We start from the raw sequence: 16429 nt of genomic DNA on the forward strand, positions 1-16429 counted from the left end.
GTGTTTTACCTGGTGGAAACCTTCCCATCCAGGCTGCATTTCCACAGGAAAAGCTGGATCTCTGTGGCACAGCAATTTTGGGAAGCTTCTTGGAGAGGAGCAGGAGCCCACAAATAACATTTTTTGGGCTTGACCCTCTGCCCAAAGCCATAAAAGCTCACAAAGAATTAAGTGCACAAATTTTCAACAGCTAAACTTGGCTTTTCTCCACAGGGGAACAAGGGGGAAAGGAAGCAATTAAATTGCAAGTTTTTAGTGCTCATTCATGAATTTTCAATTCGAATCCCAGCCTGCAAATGTCAAAAGTCCAAGTATTTGGTAGGCATAAAATTGGCCAACCTGAACCAACCAAAGTGCTGCTATTTATACAAACTCTAGAAATTTCCCAGAGCAGGCTCCAAACATGCAAACAAAAAAAAAAAAAATTCCAGATGCCTGCTCTTCATGATCACCTGCAGCTTCGCTTCTGCGTTCCAAAAATAAAAACAAAATTAAAAAAAAGGTCAATATTGCACATTTTAAGAGCTGCTGGCGCAGGAATTTCCTCCTGCATCTGCTGATGTCTAAATGTGAAGCATTTTTTGCCTCTGACAGGAGCCAACAGGAAGACAGGTCACTCCATGAGCTCACTCCCTGCTTCTCCACCTGAAAAAGGAGTATTTTTTTCTCCCACTTTTCCCCTGGGCAGGTGAACAATGCCCAAAAAAAGCGACTCTGTTCCACCCACCTGTCCCAGGTGTCACGTCAGGAACACACCAAAGTGGTTTTTCTGTATCTCAGTGTCAGGAGACAGAAAGGGAACATCACTGCAGGAAAAGAAAAGTCCTGGGTGTTGTGGCTTTAAAGGGAATTCCAAGCCTGCAAAAGTGGCAGAAGGAAAGGAAAAAAAAAAAACCTCTGGAAAAGTTTGAGTTCACCACTTATCCATGGAATAGGTGCAGTATTTACAGCAAACTCTGTCAGCTCCTCGTGCTGGAGAGGAGAAAATCTTCCTCTGCTCGTGGCAGCTCGGAGGATGGTGAAGGAAAGAGATGTCTCCATCTGTTTTCTGGGAATATTTGATGGGGAAGATCCTCTGACACGCTCAACTCAAAGCCAGAAGTTGCTGCCTGACATCAGATGCCCCAAATTGGAAGGACACAGACCCACAGCCCAACACTCCCAGGCTGAGGGGCTGAGAGAGGAGCAGCTCTCATTTTTTCACCCCTCAGTTTTCTTAAAAGGCCTCCTGAGGTGTAAAAATCCACCTAGAAATTCCACCTCACCTCCAATGGCTCTGGGAAACAATCCTGCATCATTAATCCAGGACACCAAGGAGGTGAAAGCTTAAACCCCACCTCGTGCTGGAGAGGAGAAAATCTTCCTCTGCTCGTGGCAGCTCGGAGGATGGTGAAGGAAAGAGATGTCTCCATCTGTTTTCTGGGAATATTTGATGGGGAAGATCCTCTGACACGCTCAACTCAAAGCCAGAAGTTGCTGCCTGACATCAGATGCCCCAAATTGGAAGGACACAGACCCACAGCCCAACACTCCCAGGCTGAGGGGCTGAGAGAGGAGCAGCTCTCATTTTTTCACCCCTCAGTTTTCTTAAAAGGCCTCCTGAGGTGTAAAAATCCACCTAGAAATTCCACCTCACCTCCAATGGCTCTGGGAAACAATCCTGCATCATTAATCCAGGACACCAAGGAGGTGAAAGCAGATTTACCACGAGCTTAAACCCCATGGAATCCCTCAACCTGGTTTGGGGTCAGTGCTCCCTCCAAAAAAAAACCCAAAATCAACAGCTCCACTGCAGAACTCAGGATAAGAGCTGGCAAAAGAGGAGCTTTTCCACGTGGGGAAAAGCAGGAAGCTTTTCCAGAACTGTGGGGAAAGAAGAGCAACACTACTGCTGGGATGTTGCTGTTCTCCCTCACACTGCTGGGCTCTGGAATTGCAGGTCAGGCAGCAACTTCCCTGATAAAAACCCAGGGAAAATCCCCCAAAAACCCAGGGGAAATCCCCCAAAACATCCAGGGGAAATCCCCCAAAAATGCAGGGAAAATCCTCCCATCCTGCTGATCCAGCAGGGAGCTCCCAGGCTGTGGCACAAGAAATGTTTGGACTCCAGCATTCAAACTCTGTGAGAAGTGAAAGGAGCTCATCCCAACCATTCCTGGGAAGGGAAGCATCCCAAATCCAGCCCCACCTCTTCTCCCAGGGGCTCCACAGAAGTGTCCTGGACATAAACTTGGAATAAATCCTTGAAAAAAAAATTTCTCCCTGCAAAAAACAAAACAAAAAGAAAAAAAAAAAAATAGAGACAAGGGCAGCAGAAAAGCCCCGGTGCTTTTGTTGCTGCACAAGTTGTGGTGCCCCAGGGCACAGCTGGCAGCACACACCCCATTCCCAAGCTTTTCCTGGAATGCCAGCTTCCATCAGGATTCAGGGTTCTCCTTGCTGAGCACAGGAAGCAGAAGAACAGAGTTTTGTTTGTCTGTTTTTTCCAAGAGTCACAGAGAAAAGCCTCCTCTGGTGCTGTTTGCTGCAGACAGTGCAGACTCAGTTGCTGCAACATCACCCAAAATTCCTTTTGGACACGGGGAAAAAACCTTCCAAACAGAGGAGGAGAAGAGACTGGAGCTGCAGCTCCTATTAAGGCGTTTGCATATACATTCCCAACCTGGGTTCTTCCAAAAAAAGGGGGAATTTTTGCACAAAAAAAGGGCTTTTTTTTTTTTTTTTTTTGATTCGGGAATGGCAACAACTCCAACTGTTGAGAATCTCTGTGGAATTACAAACTGCTTGTTTTAAAAAAAGGTGGTTGAAGGGAAGTGTCCCATCTGTGCCTTGCCCACTGTGTCCTTCTGCAGGAATTCCATGTGCTATGTCTTCTGCAGATCCGGGGAAAAGGGCCCAGGGGTGGAGGGTCCATCCAGTCCAGAGAGTGTAAATGGGCCATGACTGTTCAGCACGGATGGAAACTAAGAGATAAAACAAGAATCAGCAAAAAAACCCACTTTAATTCAATGTTCTTCCCACATCTGTGCACAAAGAAGGGGAAAAAAACTGAAATGCAACAACACAAAAAAGCAAAACCACCCCAGATTTCAAGGATGCTCTTGGCTTCTCACTTTTAATTTATTTTTTAATGCCAAGCAGTGTCACGGTGACCCCTGAGCTGAGCACTGCCCCATATCCTCATTAAAATGTGACTTTAATCCAGGTTCTGAGGAAAGCTGGGTCTAAATTGCCCCTCAGTTAATTATCAGCTGTTTCCAGGCTGAAATATCCAGTGTCATTTCAGCCCTCCTTGTTTATTCCCTGTGCTCATGGTACAGATGAGGAACTTCCTTCATCTCCATGGAGATGACAGATCCCAACCCAGAAGATTTCATTAAATTCTTTAATTTCAAAGAAATTAAATAAAAAATAATTAAATTGATTAAATTCCACCCTTTGCCTCAGCAAATTCAGGCAGCAAACGTGGTAATTCCAGTGCCAGAGTGGAAGTGTGAGGAAAAAACATGAGAATTACAACTAAAGGAGAGGTTTTTTCTCAAATATAGTGGATTTTTTCATATATAGTAAAAACTACCCTGGCCTTGGACACTTCCAGGGATCCAGGAGCAGCCACAGCTTCTCTGGGCAACTGTTCCAGGGCCTCTCCACCCTCACAGGGCAGAATTTTATGGATTTCTTCCATAAAAATCATCAAAAACTTTCCCACACATCACCACAGCGATCAAACACACACTATATCTCCTCATTAGTTTTGAGATTAATTACTATTTTTCATCAGAAATGATTGGAGCAATCAATAGAGTGGAAAATTTCTAAAATTCAGGAAAATCCCAACCAAAAAAAGTTACAGGGAGGAAATTTTTTACAGGAAGAAGAGACCTAAAAATGAACAGTCATCTATCTCTAAAGCAGCCTGTGCTGCAGTTAATTCCAACCATTCCTAAAACACCAACATTTACAACATCCTGAAATAAAACCAGGTAAAAAAAACAAAACTAATGCCCTCAGAAGCTACAACAGCGGGTAGGAACCAAGAGCTCCTGTTTTATTTCTGCTGCAAATATTGGGAATAAGTGAATCCTGCAGGTGTGCTGGGGAAGGGACTGGGAATCCCTGGAGAATGGGGACTCACCTGGAAGAGGGTGTTAGCACCTTGCAGGCGGGCAGGGCTGAGGGGAGCCACGGGGCTCAGCGTGCTCCAGAAGTGGATGCTGGAGAGCAGAGGGCTGGGGGTCAGCAGGATGGGAGTCTGAAAAGGCACGAGAAGCAGCTGTCAGACACTTTCCATGGAATTCCAGCTTTTCATGTGGAATTCCAGCCTTTCCCCGTGGAATTCCAGCTTTTCATGTGGAATTCCAGCCTTTCCCCATGGAATTCCAGCTTTTCCTCATGGAATTCCAGCCTTTCCCCATGGAATTCCAGCCTTTCCCCGTGGAATTCCAGCCTTTCCCCGTGGAATTCCAGCTTTTCCTCATGGAATTCCAGCCTTTCCCCGTGGAATTCCAGCCTTTCCCCATGGCATTCTCCCCATGGAATTCCAGCTTTTCCAGCCTTTACTGTGGAATTCCAGCAGAGAAATTCCAGCCTTTACCCTGGAATTTCAGCCTTTCCCACGGAATTCCAGCCTTCCCACGGAATTCCAGCCCTTCCCTATGGAATTCAAGCCTTTTCCACAGAAATCCAGCCTTTCCCATGGAATTCCAGCAGGGAAATTCCAGCTTTTCCCACAGAAATCCAGCCCTTCCCCATGGAATTTCAGCCCTTCCCCTGGAATTCCAGCCTTTCCCCACAGAATCCCCAGCCTTTTCTGTGGAATTCCAGGAAGGAAATTCCAGCCTTTCCCACAGAATTCTAGCCTTTCCCATGGAATTCCAGCCTTTCCCCTGGAATCCCAGCAGGGAAATTCCAGCCTTTCCCACAGAATTCCAGCATTCCCCATGGAATTCCAGCCTTTCCCATGGAATTCCAGCCTTTCCCATGGAATCCCAGCAGGGAAATTCCAGCTTTTCCCACAGAATTCCAGCCACAACACCCCCTCAGTTGCCAGAACTCCCCTCTCCTCCTTCCTCCTCCTCCTCCTCCCTGCCAGCCCCATCCAGCCCTCTCTCCCTCCCTCCCCTGCCTGAGCAATCCAACCCTTTTTTTTTCTCCCAAATCCTGCTGGAAGCCACAGCAGAGCAGCTCCTCCCCCAATCCAGCCCTCTGGAAAAGCGGGATTCTGGATTTGAAAAGGAAAAATCCAATGGGCACAAGTGGCTCCAGGTGCCACTGACAATGCCAGCAACGACAAAAGGAGTTTCCATCCAGCTCCTGAATATTCCAGGTTCACCAGCCAAGCACTTCCCAGGGTGCCAAAAGAACAATTCCACTTGGATTTTGTTTTTTTTTTACTTCTCCCCTGTCTTCAGCCACTTCAGTTTTCAGCCAGCAGCTTCCCCATGGTTTCATTCTAATTCCAATTTATTGCAGGGGAGAGATCACACAGATACAGAATGATTTAACAGCCCTGCTGGATTCAGTTCCCTTCCAAGTTTTCCATGAGACATGAAAGCTTTCCTTTCCCACACAAAGATAACAACCAAATTAAGCAGCTGCTCTTATTGCTGCTTGCTCACAAGACTTTGGCTTTAGCTAAACGTTACTAACTGAGTAAAAAAAGCTCAGCAAACACCTCTGTGGGTCTGGTTTTGAAGGAATTTCAGGCCCAGCTGAAGGATTTAGGAATAATTCAGTATTCCCCTGGCAATGTTTACAAAGATCCTGCTGGAGCTGGTTTGGGTTTTGCCTCCACATGCCAGCCCTGTGTGCATGCCCAGCACCTGGGCACACTTTGGGGTGAATTAACACCAAATTTGTGTTTGATTAAAAAAAAACCAAAACAAGTAGGGAGTGACATCCTGAGTTTCAAATCTCTGCATACAATGAACTATTCACTTCCCACTTGCTGTTTTCAAGCATAACATCACCACTATTGTTAGTTTAAACAAAAAAAAAAAAAAAAAGAAACCAGGAAGGGAATTTAAAGGGGATTTGGTCACCTGAGAGAAAAGTGCTGGAGTAAGAGAAGCAGTTGGCAGAGAAGGACTCAGGATGCCCAGAGGACTGGGATCACTGCCTGTGATGACCAGAGTGGGAGCCAGCTCCAGCCCTTTGGGTTTTTTCGATCTGGAGAGGTGATTTGCAAACTCCTTCTCCAGCCCAGCTGAATCCTGCTGCTCTTTGGGCTCTGGGGATTGGTGCTGGAGGCTCTGGGCCTGCTCCAGCTGCTGGGAAGCCACAGATTCGATGTCCGTGTCAATGTCCAGGTCGGGGTTGGAGCTCAGGGGCGGCGAGGGGGGCGTGGAGGGCACCTGCAGGGTGGGGGAAACTGAGGAGATGGGGGGGGTCGGGGTGAAGCTGGCGCTCAGGTTTGGCAAAGGTGCTGGAGGAGCTTCAGGGACGCTCAGCTTGGGCAGGACCAGCGTCTCCAGGGTCTGCAGAGTCTCCTCAGAGCCCAGGGGAAGCGAGGAGGACACGGCGGGGGTGGCAGGAGCCGTGGAGGTGACAGCCACTGCCGAAGTGGTGGAGACCAGAGGGGCAGAGGGAGGCTTTTTGGAGGGCATGGTGACAAACTTGATGACAGAAGGGGTGGGGTCCTGAGGTTTCTTCTCCGTCAGCTTCTCGGCAGGGTTCTCAATCTTGATGGACCTGAAGAGCTTCACGCTGGAGGAGTTGAGGGAGTTGAGGGTGAAGGAGGAGTACAGGCCTGAGTGGATGTAGTCATTACGGCTGGAGGACTTAGCACAGGACTGGGATTTCTCCTTGCCACAGTTTTCCACGTCCTTGGGGGTGCTGGTGACCTCCCCAAAGCCGGGCATTTCGGGGTCCCCCTCGATCCGGCCCACCACGAGGGGATCCATGTTCAGGATCTCTGGGTACGACACGAATTTGTACACAAACTTCTTCCCGTTCACCTTCTTAATGATATTCTGGGGGGAAGAAGACAAAGTATATTTAGACCTTTCTTCAGATTAATTTTCTTCCTACAAACACTGCCTAAAATAGGCAGAGGAATTAAAGTCTGTAATCTTTCAGCCAAAAAAAAAAAAAAAAAGAATGTTTCTTCTTTTCCTGTTTTAAAAACACCCTGCGTGTTCCAGTTCTGCTCTCGGAGCTGGCAGACAAAACACTGCAACAGGTGAGCTTAACCTGACATTAAACATACTAAAAACTGCCAAGAAATCCTGTTTAACATCAAAAAATGCCCGTTACCCCCAGCAAGGATCACTCAGCTGGGAACACTATGGGTAATTTAACAGAAGAACTTGCTGAAGGGTTTCTCCAGGACTGCAGAATTGAGAGCTTGCACTTCAAATCAAACCACCTTTATTCTTAATAAGATGATAATAAAGGAAAATAAGCAGCTGAACTCGTCAGCAGAATGCAGGCTAATCAGTTATTTCAATACCACAGAACAGCATCTGTCAAACTTGTTTTGCTCCTCAGCGAAATGCCACACACACTTTGGACTTGGAATTATCCTTATTTATCATCCCCTGATTGTTGCTGAGATCTCTCAGCACCGAGGCAGATTTGTGGCACCCAGTAATGAACAGCAGCACCTCCCACCTGCTCCAGGCTGAGGCTCCTCAGAAACTGGGGGTTATTTTTATCTGCTCCACTCACACACGAGCAGCCGTGGGATAAAGGGAAACAAAGGTGAGACTCGAAGATGTTGGATAAACAAAAGCTTCTTACTCTGCTCAGCTGAAAACAATGGTCAAAGTCAAGGTGAAATTCTGAATGCACAGAGAAAATAAAAAAACTTAGTGATGAAAAATGTTTATTTTGAAAGAAATAAACGTAAAGAGAAAAAAGATGTGGAAGTGGCGCAATATTCACGCTCTCCATCATCATCCTCTCTCTCTGTGCTTTACCTGGATTTTAACCCTTGCAAGGGTGTGTATTTTTGGAAGGGGGATAAGGATCCAAAGGCAAATTTGTATTAGCAAAAACACCGAGCCACCACTTTGCACCAAGCCACCAGAACCTCCCAAAACAACCGGCGAGGAGGAAACAGCGCAGCGATAAACGAAATGAAAAACCAACCCAACACCTTTAAACAAAGCAGCTCAACTTCCTTCAACCTGGCAGAGGCACAGCAGTGCCACCCCTCCCCTGGAGGAGGAGGAAACAAAGCTCCTTAGCTAAGAGGGATAAGGATTGGAGCAGGATTTCCACCCTACCTTCACGTAGTAGTAGCGCAGCGCCCGGCTGAGTTTATCATAGTTCATGCTGGGCTTGTTCTTGCGGATCCCCCAGAGCCTGGCCACCTCCTCTGCCTGCAGCAGCTTGAACTCCCCGTCGTTGGAGGTCCAGCAGATGATGTTCTTGTTCTGGGGCTCTTGGAGCAGCTGGAGGAGGAACTGCCACAGGGTGATGGCACTGTCCATAGCAGAGAGCTGCAATTCACAAAGGCAGGTTAAGCCCGGAGCATTTCCCTTCTCTCTCCCTACAAGGTGGGGGGAAATGGAGCAGGGATTGTTATTTCCAAAGCCAGCAAGAGTAAAAAATTATTAGTCACCAGTCGTGAAAGATGTTCCCTGCAGAACTGAGGGGCTGAGTGCCAACTCTGGCGTCTCCTCCCACATGTCAGTACTTTTCACATGGGTTATATTTAGCCTCATTTAACTAAATCAGGTCACTTTGGGTAAGTTGCAGTGAGTCACTACCCCCAAAAAAAATGTTTCCAAGTTGTTCCGTGTTCACCCACTCTGGCTTGTGCTGCTCTGTGAGAAAGAGCTCAGGTACACCCAGGTAGGGATCAAACCACCCCCTCACCTCCTCCTTCCCCTGCTGCTCCCACCTCAGAGGGAGCACAGCACAGCCAGGAACTGCAAAGCTCCAGGAAGATGCCAGAGCCAAAACAACACAATTTCCCTCTCAGTTTCCACTCCAGCCTCTCAATCACCCCAATGTCCTTTCAAATCTTTGTTTTCCAGGTATCACCCCTGGTTTTTTTAATGAGAGTAAACACAAAACTAAATTACAACTATTGCAAACACTGCCTGTGCTCAGTTCTTAATTCCTGTCATGTCTTACCTACGTCAGTGATTTAGGCTGGGACTTTCTAGGACTGATATCTGCCAGTTGATTCCTGCTCTGAAGCTGATGATGCATAAATTCATCAAGGACAGACCAGGCAGATAACATGTCACCTCGACCATTTCTGACCACACCAAACAGTATTTCCACAAATATTTTTCAGCTCATCATCAACACTCATCATTCTGGATACGTGTGAATTAAACCAGACAAAATATTAATTCAGCCAGTCCTATAGATTCTCTTAGTCCAGAACTGCTCAATTAACACAGCTTAAACTTCTTCCTGTGAAATAAAAACAGAGGAAAAATGCTCTGGGATAGTGAATAAACTGGATATACATAAGCACTACATTTTTCCCCCTAGGAAAGGGGGTCCAGGGGTTCCATCTGGGCGAGTTTGATATTCAAACACTAATCCCAAGCTCCAAACCAAAAGCACCAAGCCCAGCCTCGGGGAGCAGGAGCCAGGCTGGTGTTGGGTGATGTCCCTGTGTACCCAGGCTCAGCCTGCCCTGCCAGCTCATCCTTGCTCCCAAAGCCTTTTATTCCCATCTCATTAGTGCCCAGCACTTAGCCAGCCCTATATAAGGAAGGGAACTGTGTCCAGGGGAGAGGCTGAGCACTCAGGGAGCCCTGGGACAGGATCAGAGCTGACAGCTCACACAGGGCTCTGGGGGAAACGAGGTGCCCCCAGGCCATGGCACCTTTTTGGGCACAGCCCGTGGCATTTCAGCCCTTCTGCAGAATCCCTGCCTCATGGCACACGGGCTGATGTGACATTGATCCAGGCAGGTAAATTGCCGCAATTACATGGAACAATCTCAAAGTGAAGGACACCCACACCCCCTCGTTAGGCTGGCCCGAGGTGCTTTCCCTGTTAATTACTGCACACGTACAACTCCCTGCTTGCCCAAATTAATTGCTCGGCACTCGAAGAAACTGGAGGCTGCTCTTCCAGACTCTTCCCACACTGCTCTGTGCTGTGCCAGCTGATCCATAGAGGATTTAGGGACCAGAAAAACACTTTTAAACCCTTCCAGGACCTCCTGGTGCTGCCATTTACCCCCAGCATCCCGGGCTGGGAACGCCAGGGCCGTGCCTGGTTCTCCAGGGGGATGATGCAGCCACACGTGGTGCAGAGCACGAGGACTTGGTTCTGCCACCCAGCAGAGCTGTCAGGAGCACGGAGATGTGCTAAGGGAGAGCAGGCAAACGAAGCTGAGTGATTTATTCCCACGCTGCGTTTATCTCCAGCGCTCTGGGAGCACTGCACCAAACTGATGCAACGTGGAAATCAGATTAGCAACAGGATTTCACAGTGGCAAAGGATTTTTTTTTTGGTTTTTTTTTGTTTTTCCCCACCCCTCCTGCTAAAAATCCACGCAGCTTTCATCCCAGAACTGAACTGGTGTTATTTCATGGGGCTGCTTCCCTTGAGGAAGTTGCACCTTGCTGTTAATTCCAAGCTGACCCAAGCCAAGCATTGCTGCCCAGGTCACAGCTGGTCTGGAATCCAGCTGGAGAAGCACAGAGCAGCACAAAGTTCTGTAAAACAGCACACAAAGAGTGGCCAAAATGATGGAAAATACTAGATATTGAAAAACAAACAGAAAAAAGAAACCCAACACCTTTCCCAGAGATGAGCTAAGCCGCTCTGAGGAGCGTTTACCAAAGTTAAAGAGTTCATGCTGCTCAAATCCTGCATTTTCCAGCTGGAAGGATCCTCAGCCAGGGGCAGAGTTACAGACTGTACTGGAGAGCAATTCTGATCAAGTTCCTCCTGATGTTTCTGGCATTTGCAGCTCCAGGCGTGTCACGATTCTGTCCATCACTCAGAGGACACATGGCACATCCCCAGCTTGGAAAAGTCTTGTCTAAGAAACATTAAAAGGGTGGAGAGGCCCCACTGATCCCCTGGCTGTCACTGGACAGGAGCAGAGAGTATTCTGGAATTGTTCATGGATGGGTTTTACTGCATAAAACAGAATGAATATTTCTCTTTATTAAATATTCACTGCATTTATCTCCAGGGAATGATGGAGATCCTGCAGTGGAACCTCATGGAAACTTCAAAGAAATGGGGAAGGTGGAGTTTTTCTGGAGGTTCTGTCCACAGGGACAGCCAGAAAACAACCTTGGTCAAAGCAATGGGATCACAGGTGGATTTTGCCCCTTCAGAGTCCAGCAGAGAGCTGTCACCTGGGAAAGTCCAACGTGTATGAGGAGACGATGTTGTGTCTCATTTAACTTTAGTACCAAGCTAGAAAAATACATAAAAAACCTCTTGTTTCTCCAGGAAAAAGCAGAATATAAAAAAACCCCATCACACAAGATGTAAAGTGAAAACCAGCACGGTGAGCTGAGCACCACCAAGTGAGGAAAAGGTTTTGTCTCCTCCAGCAGCCAGGGCAGGAGGCAGCTGCTGCCTCTCCTGAGCCTCCCCTTGGCACCACCAGGGATGAGAAGTGCCTCAAGAACCCCTGCCCCACATGGCTGAGGGTGAAACATTCCCTCAGTTTTTCAGCTTTTTACATTTCCCCAAAAGGCCCCACTCTTCTCCTCTCACAGCTCTCCAGCAGCACAAAAACCCCTCCTGAACCCAGCTGCTCCTCCAGGACGAGCACACCAATAATTACAAACACCCCGCTGCAAACCATCCTTTTGTGAAGCTGCTTTTCCCTCCTAAGAGCCCGTGGAGAAAGGAAAAGTGAAAAGGGAATGAAGCTGAGAGCCTTTCCCTTCCTGCACCATGTGAGCAGGAGGAAAAAATAGTTGCTAGAGGCAGAGGGCAGCTCTGCTTTGTAATGAGGGAGCTAAAATAGAGCACTATTATTGTCTTGAGATCTTCTCCGACGCCTACGGGTGACCCTGGGAGCTCAGCAGGAGCTGCCAGGGTTTGGCACAGAGCTCCCAAAAAACCTGAGCCTCCCCTGCTGCTGCAGCTCTGCTGGAGGCCTGGCCTTTGCAGGAGTTTATCCAGAAAAACCAGGATTTGGGATTTGTCTCTTCCCCTCTGTGGGATTACAGGGCCTGGAGGTTTGGCTTTTCCTGGCAACGTGAGGAAGTGGCACAAAAAATCCAAATATTTACTCTCTGTATGCCCTGGGAAGGGAGTAAAGGCAGGATTAGGGGGGTTAGGCCAGTCCTAACCCCCTCCTTCGAGGTCTTCAGGCAGATTTCCTGTGCTTTGACTCAACACCAAATAATCTCCAATAATCTTTCACCTCCATTTGTTGCAGCAGCCTCTGCTGAAGCATCTGCAGCCTGATGACTTCTGCAGATGGGCTGAATAAAAAAAAAATCCTTGTCAGGCCCCCAGGCAGGAAGAAAAGCCCAGAGGAAAGGAAAGGATGTCCCAGGCACAGAGCAAAACCATCCCCAGCACGGCTGAGCTGGCAGGGTGACAGCTGGGCCAGTGTCACAGCCAGGGGACAGCCCCAAAAAGGGCCCTGGGAGACACAGAAAGGGATTCTAGCCCCAAAATAAAAACTGGAATAAAGGCAGCAACAGGTCTGGGGAAGCTCGTGGTGCAGGTCAGAAAATCAAGGCTTAGATTCCAGGAAATTATAGGAAAATACAGCAAAAATCCAGGAAAAAATCCGGGGTGGGGGGGGGAAATCCAGGAAAAAAAAAATCCAGAAAAAAATATCCAAGGGGGTTAAAAATCCAGGAGGAAAAAAAATTCCAGGGGGGGAAAAATTCCTGGGGGAAAAAATCCAATGTAAAAAAAAAAATCCAAGGGGGAAAAAAAAATCCAGAAAAGTTCCAGGAAAAATCCAGGAAAAATCCAGGAGAGCAGAGCTTGCTGTGCAGCCCTTCCCAAAGGCATGCCAGGGAATTTCAGCACTTTGGGAAGGGCACGGTGTGCGAGCAGCAGGAATTCTGCAGCCAATCATTCCTGCTCTCTTGTGCAATATTGCTGTGGACACGAGGCCTTGGTGGCTGCTCCAGGAAAACAAACAGGGTGAAGGAGAATTTTGGAGGTCACAGGCCCAAATCCACATTGAAAAACCTCAAAACCTGAGCAGGATTTTCCCCCCTTCTTTGTTAAATGAATAAATAAATCATCCCCATCCTTTTTGTTGTGGGACATGGTTGATGAAGTGTCCAATCCAAATGGATATCAAAATAAAACCAAGCAACAGTTTTATCCATTCCTAATAAACCTTTCCTAAAAGCTTTTCCAGCTCCCAGGGCTGTGACTCACCTGAATTGGTACTTTTAGGATTTTATCAATTGTAATTAATTATAGAAAAAGCCTGCTGTCAAAAAAAAAAAACCAAAAAAACCCACAAACCTACTGACCAAAATCTGATGTAAACTGAGTCCTTTTCCAGAGCACACACAGGTGAAATGCCAGGTAAAAGCCTCTTACACGTGTAAAATAAAGGAATTAAACAAGGAATTCAAACTAGACACGCAGAATTTCACACTCCCTTAAAAAATCCCAACCCCTGGCAGCTTTCCAAGTAGTAATCCAATCAAACCATCTCTAATAACTAACAAAAATCAAGGAAAAATAAGGCAAAAGCACCCCAACCTCTAATAAATTCCTGTTTTCCCCTTGCCTCTGGCATTCCCTGCACTGTTGCTCCCAACCCAGGCAGGAAAATCAGATTATTGTGAAGGAGAAGCCGTGGTTATCAAGGCAGGAAGTTCCTTGGAAGGAAATGCTGAAGGATGTCCTCATGATAAGAGCTGCTCCAGAGTTTTCATTGCCTAATCCCACTCCAAGCCTCTCTTTTATTTTTTTTTTTTTAACTCAAAACAAATGTTGCAATAAATTTTGTCTCGCTGGCTCAAAAATTGAGCCGCTTGAAACGAAATTTAGGTGTTTTAGCAAAAATTTGGGGGGTTAGGAACCAACTGTTTCAGCTCTAAATCCTGAGAAAGAAATATTTCTTTTTCTTTGTATTTTCCAGTTTCTCCTCAGTGTTTTCTGGCCTTTCTGAATTGGCCAAGATCAGGAACAAGCCATGAAGGACAACAATGACATCAGGATTTCCACGGGACTCTGCTGCAGACTCAGGTTGGCAGCAGGGGAGCCAAGCAGATTTCTGGGGGTATTTTAATCCTGACACAGAGACAAAAGGGGCCCTTTTTGTTATCAAACATGCTTCTGATTATCACACCTGACTCTTAATATTCAACCTGATGGAAAACAGGGGGAAAAGGGGATTTTAGAGCCTATTTTTGTCCTCCACCCCTGCCTGGGCACGACTGACACCCCAGCAATGATTATGGACAGCCCAAATTTCCCTGATTTTCCACACCTGGATCAGCATTATTCCTCTCCTAACTCTTTTTTTTTTTTAGGATATAAGAGCCCAGGGAAGGTTTAGGACACACAGAGGGGGTGGGAAACTTCAAAACCAAAAAGCCTTTGATGGGTTTGTGACCCTGCTGGGATTGTTCCCGAGCGAGCCAGAAAAAAATCTGATTTCCTGGAAGCTCCTAAGGAGATTACACTCACTTCCTCCTCATCTGGGCCGAGTGTTTACCAACAGCAGATTAAATTGGCTTGCACAGGCACAATCCCTCTGCTGGAAGGAAAAACATCCCCAGTTCAGAGCAGCAACAACCCCAAAAAATCCCAGGTTAAAATTCCTTCTGGATGGTGAAAAGGGAATGCGATTAGAGCTGGAAAAGCTCCCCTGGAACAATGTTTATGGTACACTCAGCCCCGTTGCCATGGTGATGGAACAACTATTCCCTGCAAACAGGCACAGAGACCCTAAAAATAAACAGCCCAGCCGAAATCCCCGTGTCAGGATTTAGTGGGAATGGGATGGGGAGAGAAATCCCAATTCCTAATCAACCTTTCCTAAAAGCTTTTCCAGCTCCCAGGGCTGTGACTCACCTGAATTGGTACTTTTAGGATTTTATCAGGTTTAATTAATTTTAGGAAGAGCCTGCTGTCAAAAAAACCCCCAAAAAACCCACAAACCTACTGTCCAAAACCTTTTCCAGAACACACACAGGTGAAATGCCAGGTAAAAGCTTCTTATATGTGTAAAATAAATGAATTAAACGAGAGAGATGCAGAATTCTACACTCCCTTAGTGGAGAATGGCTGGAGCCTCCAAAGCAAACCCCTGCTCAGGAGCTGCTCCTCAAAAATCCAGACAAAATATTCATTCAGCAGTTAAAAATCGAGCCCAGCTCTGGAGGCTGTCCAGCCCTGCTGGGGATTTTTGGGCACGGAGAGGAAGGGAGGGAGCTGGAGGTGGAATACAGGTATGGGATGTGTGTGTAGCAGAGAACAGCAAATAAAAAGCAGGATTTGCAGGATTTGCATACTTTCTCCTCTGCCTCCCCTATTGATGTGGGCAGGAATCCACCCAGTTCAGACAGGGGAGTGCGGGAGGATGAAAAAAAAATAATAGTGGTGAGGAATTAAAAAAAAAAAAAAACAACAAAAAAAAGCCAGCAGCCATTGGATCCAAGCAGCCCTTGGAGCCAAATAACCAAAGCCTGGATCCAAACAAGGGCTGGGCTCAGCCTGCAAAGCCCTGCACCCAAAAACCTCCTGCACCCAAAGATTCCCCGCGTCCCACCAAGGAAGCCCTGGATCCAAACAGCCAATTCCTGCATCAAAAATATCCTGGATCTCACCAAGCAAGCCCTGGACACAAAGACACTCAAGATTCCAGTGAGCAATCCCTGGATCAAAACAACTCCTGGACTCAAAAATCTCCTGGATCCCACCAACCTCTGACTCCCAACAACCCCTGGACCCAAAAAATCAGTTCCTGGATGCCAAAAATCTCCTGGATCCCACCAGCCTCTGACTCCCAACAACCCCTGGATCCCAAAAACCAATTCCTGGACCCAGAAATCTCCGAGATCCCACGAACCAACCTCAGGATCCCAAAATCCTCAGGATCCCACCAACCAACCCCTAACTCCAAACACCCCCTGCGCCCAAAAAAACAATTCCTGGATGCCAAAATCTCCAGGATCCCACGAACCAACCTCTGGATCCCAAAATCTCTAGGATCCTACCAACCAACCTCTGACTCCAAACAACCTCTAGACCCAAAAACCGATCCCCGCACCCAAAAATCTCCAGGATCCCAAAATCCTCAGGATCCCACCAACCAACCTCTAACTCCAAACACCCCCCGAACCCCAAAAAACCAATTCCTGGACCCAAAAATCTCCAGGATCCCTCCAACCACGGCCAGGACTGCACGAAGCCGCTCGAGCCTGGATCCCAACCAGCCCCAGGCTCGGCCCGGTCCCGGCCGCTCTCCGTGCCCGCTCCCAGCCCTCAGGGGCAGCGCCGGGGGCGCCGCCCGCACCCCGCAGCCCGGCCCGCCGCTCCCCGCCCGCCCCCG

General features: G+C 47.6%; 1 protein-coding gene across 1 annotated transcript; it reads right to left on the reverse strand.

Annotated features, from left to right (window-relative positions):
• Positions 1 to 2826: 2826 nt before the first annotated feature.
• ELK4 (ETS transcription factor ELK4) lies at positions 2827 to 9104 on the reverse strand. The gene is made up of 5 exons (XM_041422541.1): positions 9085 to 9104; positions 8229 to 8444; positions 6042 to 6971; positions 4136 to 4252; positions 2827 to 2963 (listed from the first exon to the last, which is right to left on the reverse strand). Exons 2-5 carry the CDS (start codon positions 8433 to 8435, stop codon positions 2865 to 2867), a joined length of 1353 nt encoding a protein of 450 aa, XP_041278475.1. The 5' UTR covers positions 8436 to 8444; positions 9085 to 9104; the 3' UTR covers positions 2827 to 2864.
• Positions 9105 to 16429: the final 7325 nt, after the last annotated feature.

Source organism: Onychostruthus taczanowskii, unplaced genomic scaffold (assembly GCF_017590055.1).
Source record: "Onychostruthus taczanowskii isolate IOZ18803 unplaced genomic scaffold, ASM1759005v1 scaffold74, whole genome shotgun sequence".
In the NCBI taxonomy this organism is placed as follows: domain Eukaryota; kingdom Metazoa; phylum Chordata; class Aves; order Passeriformes; family Passeridae; genus Onychostruthus; species Onychostruthus taczanowskii.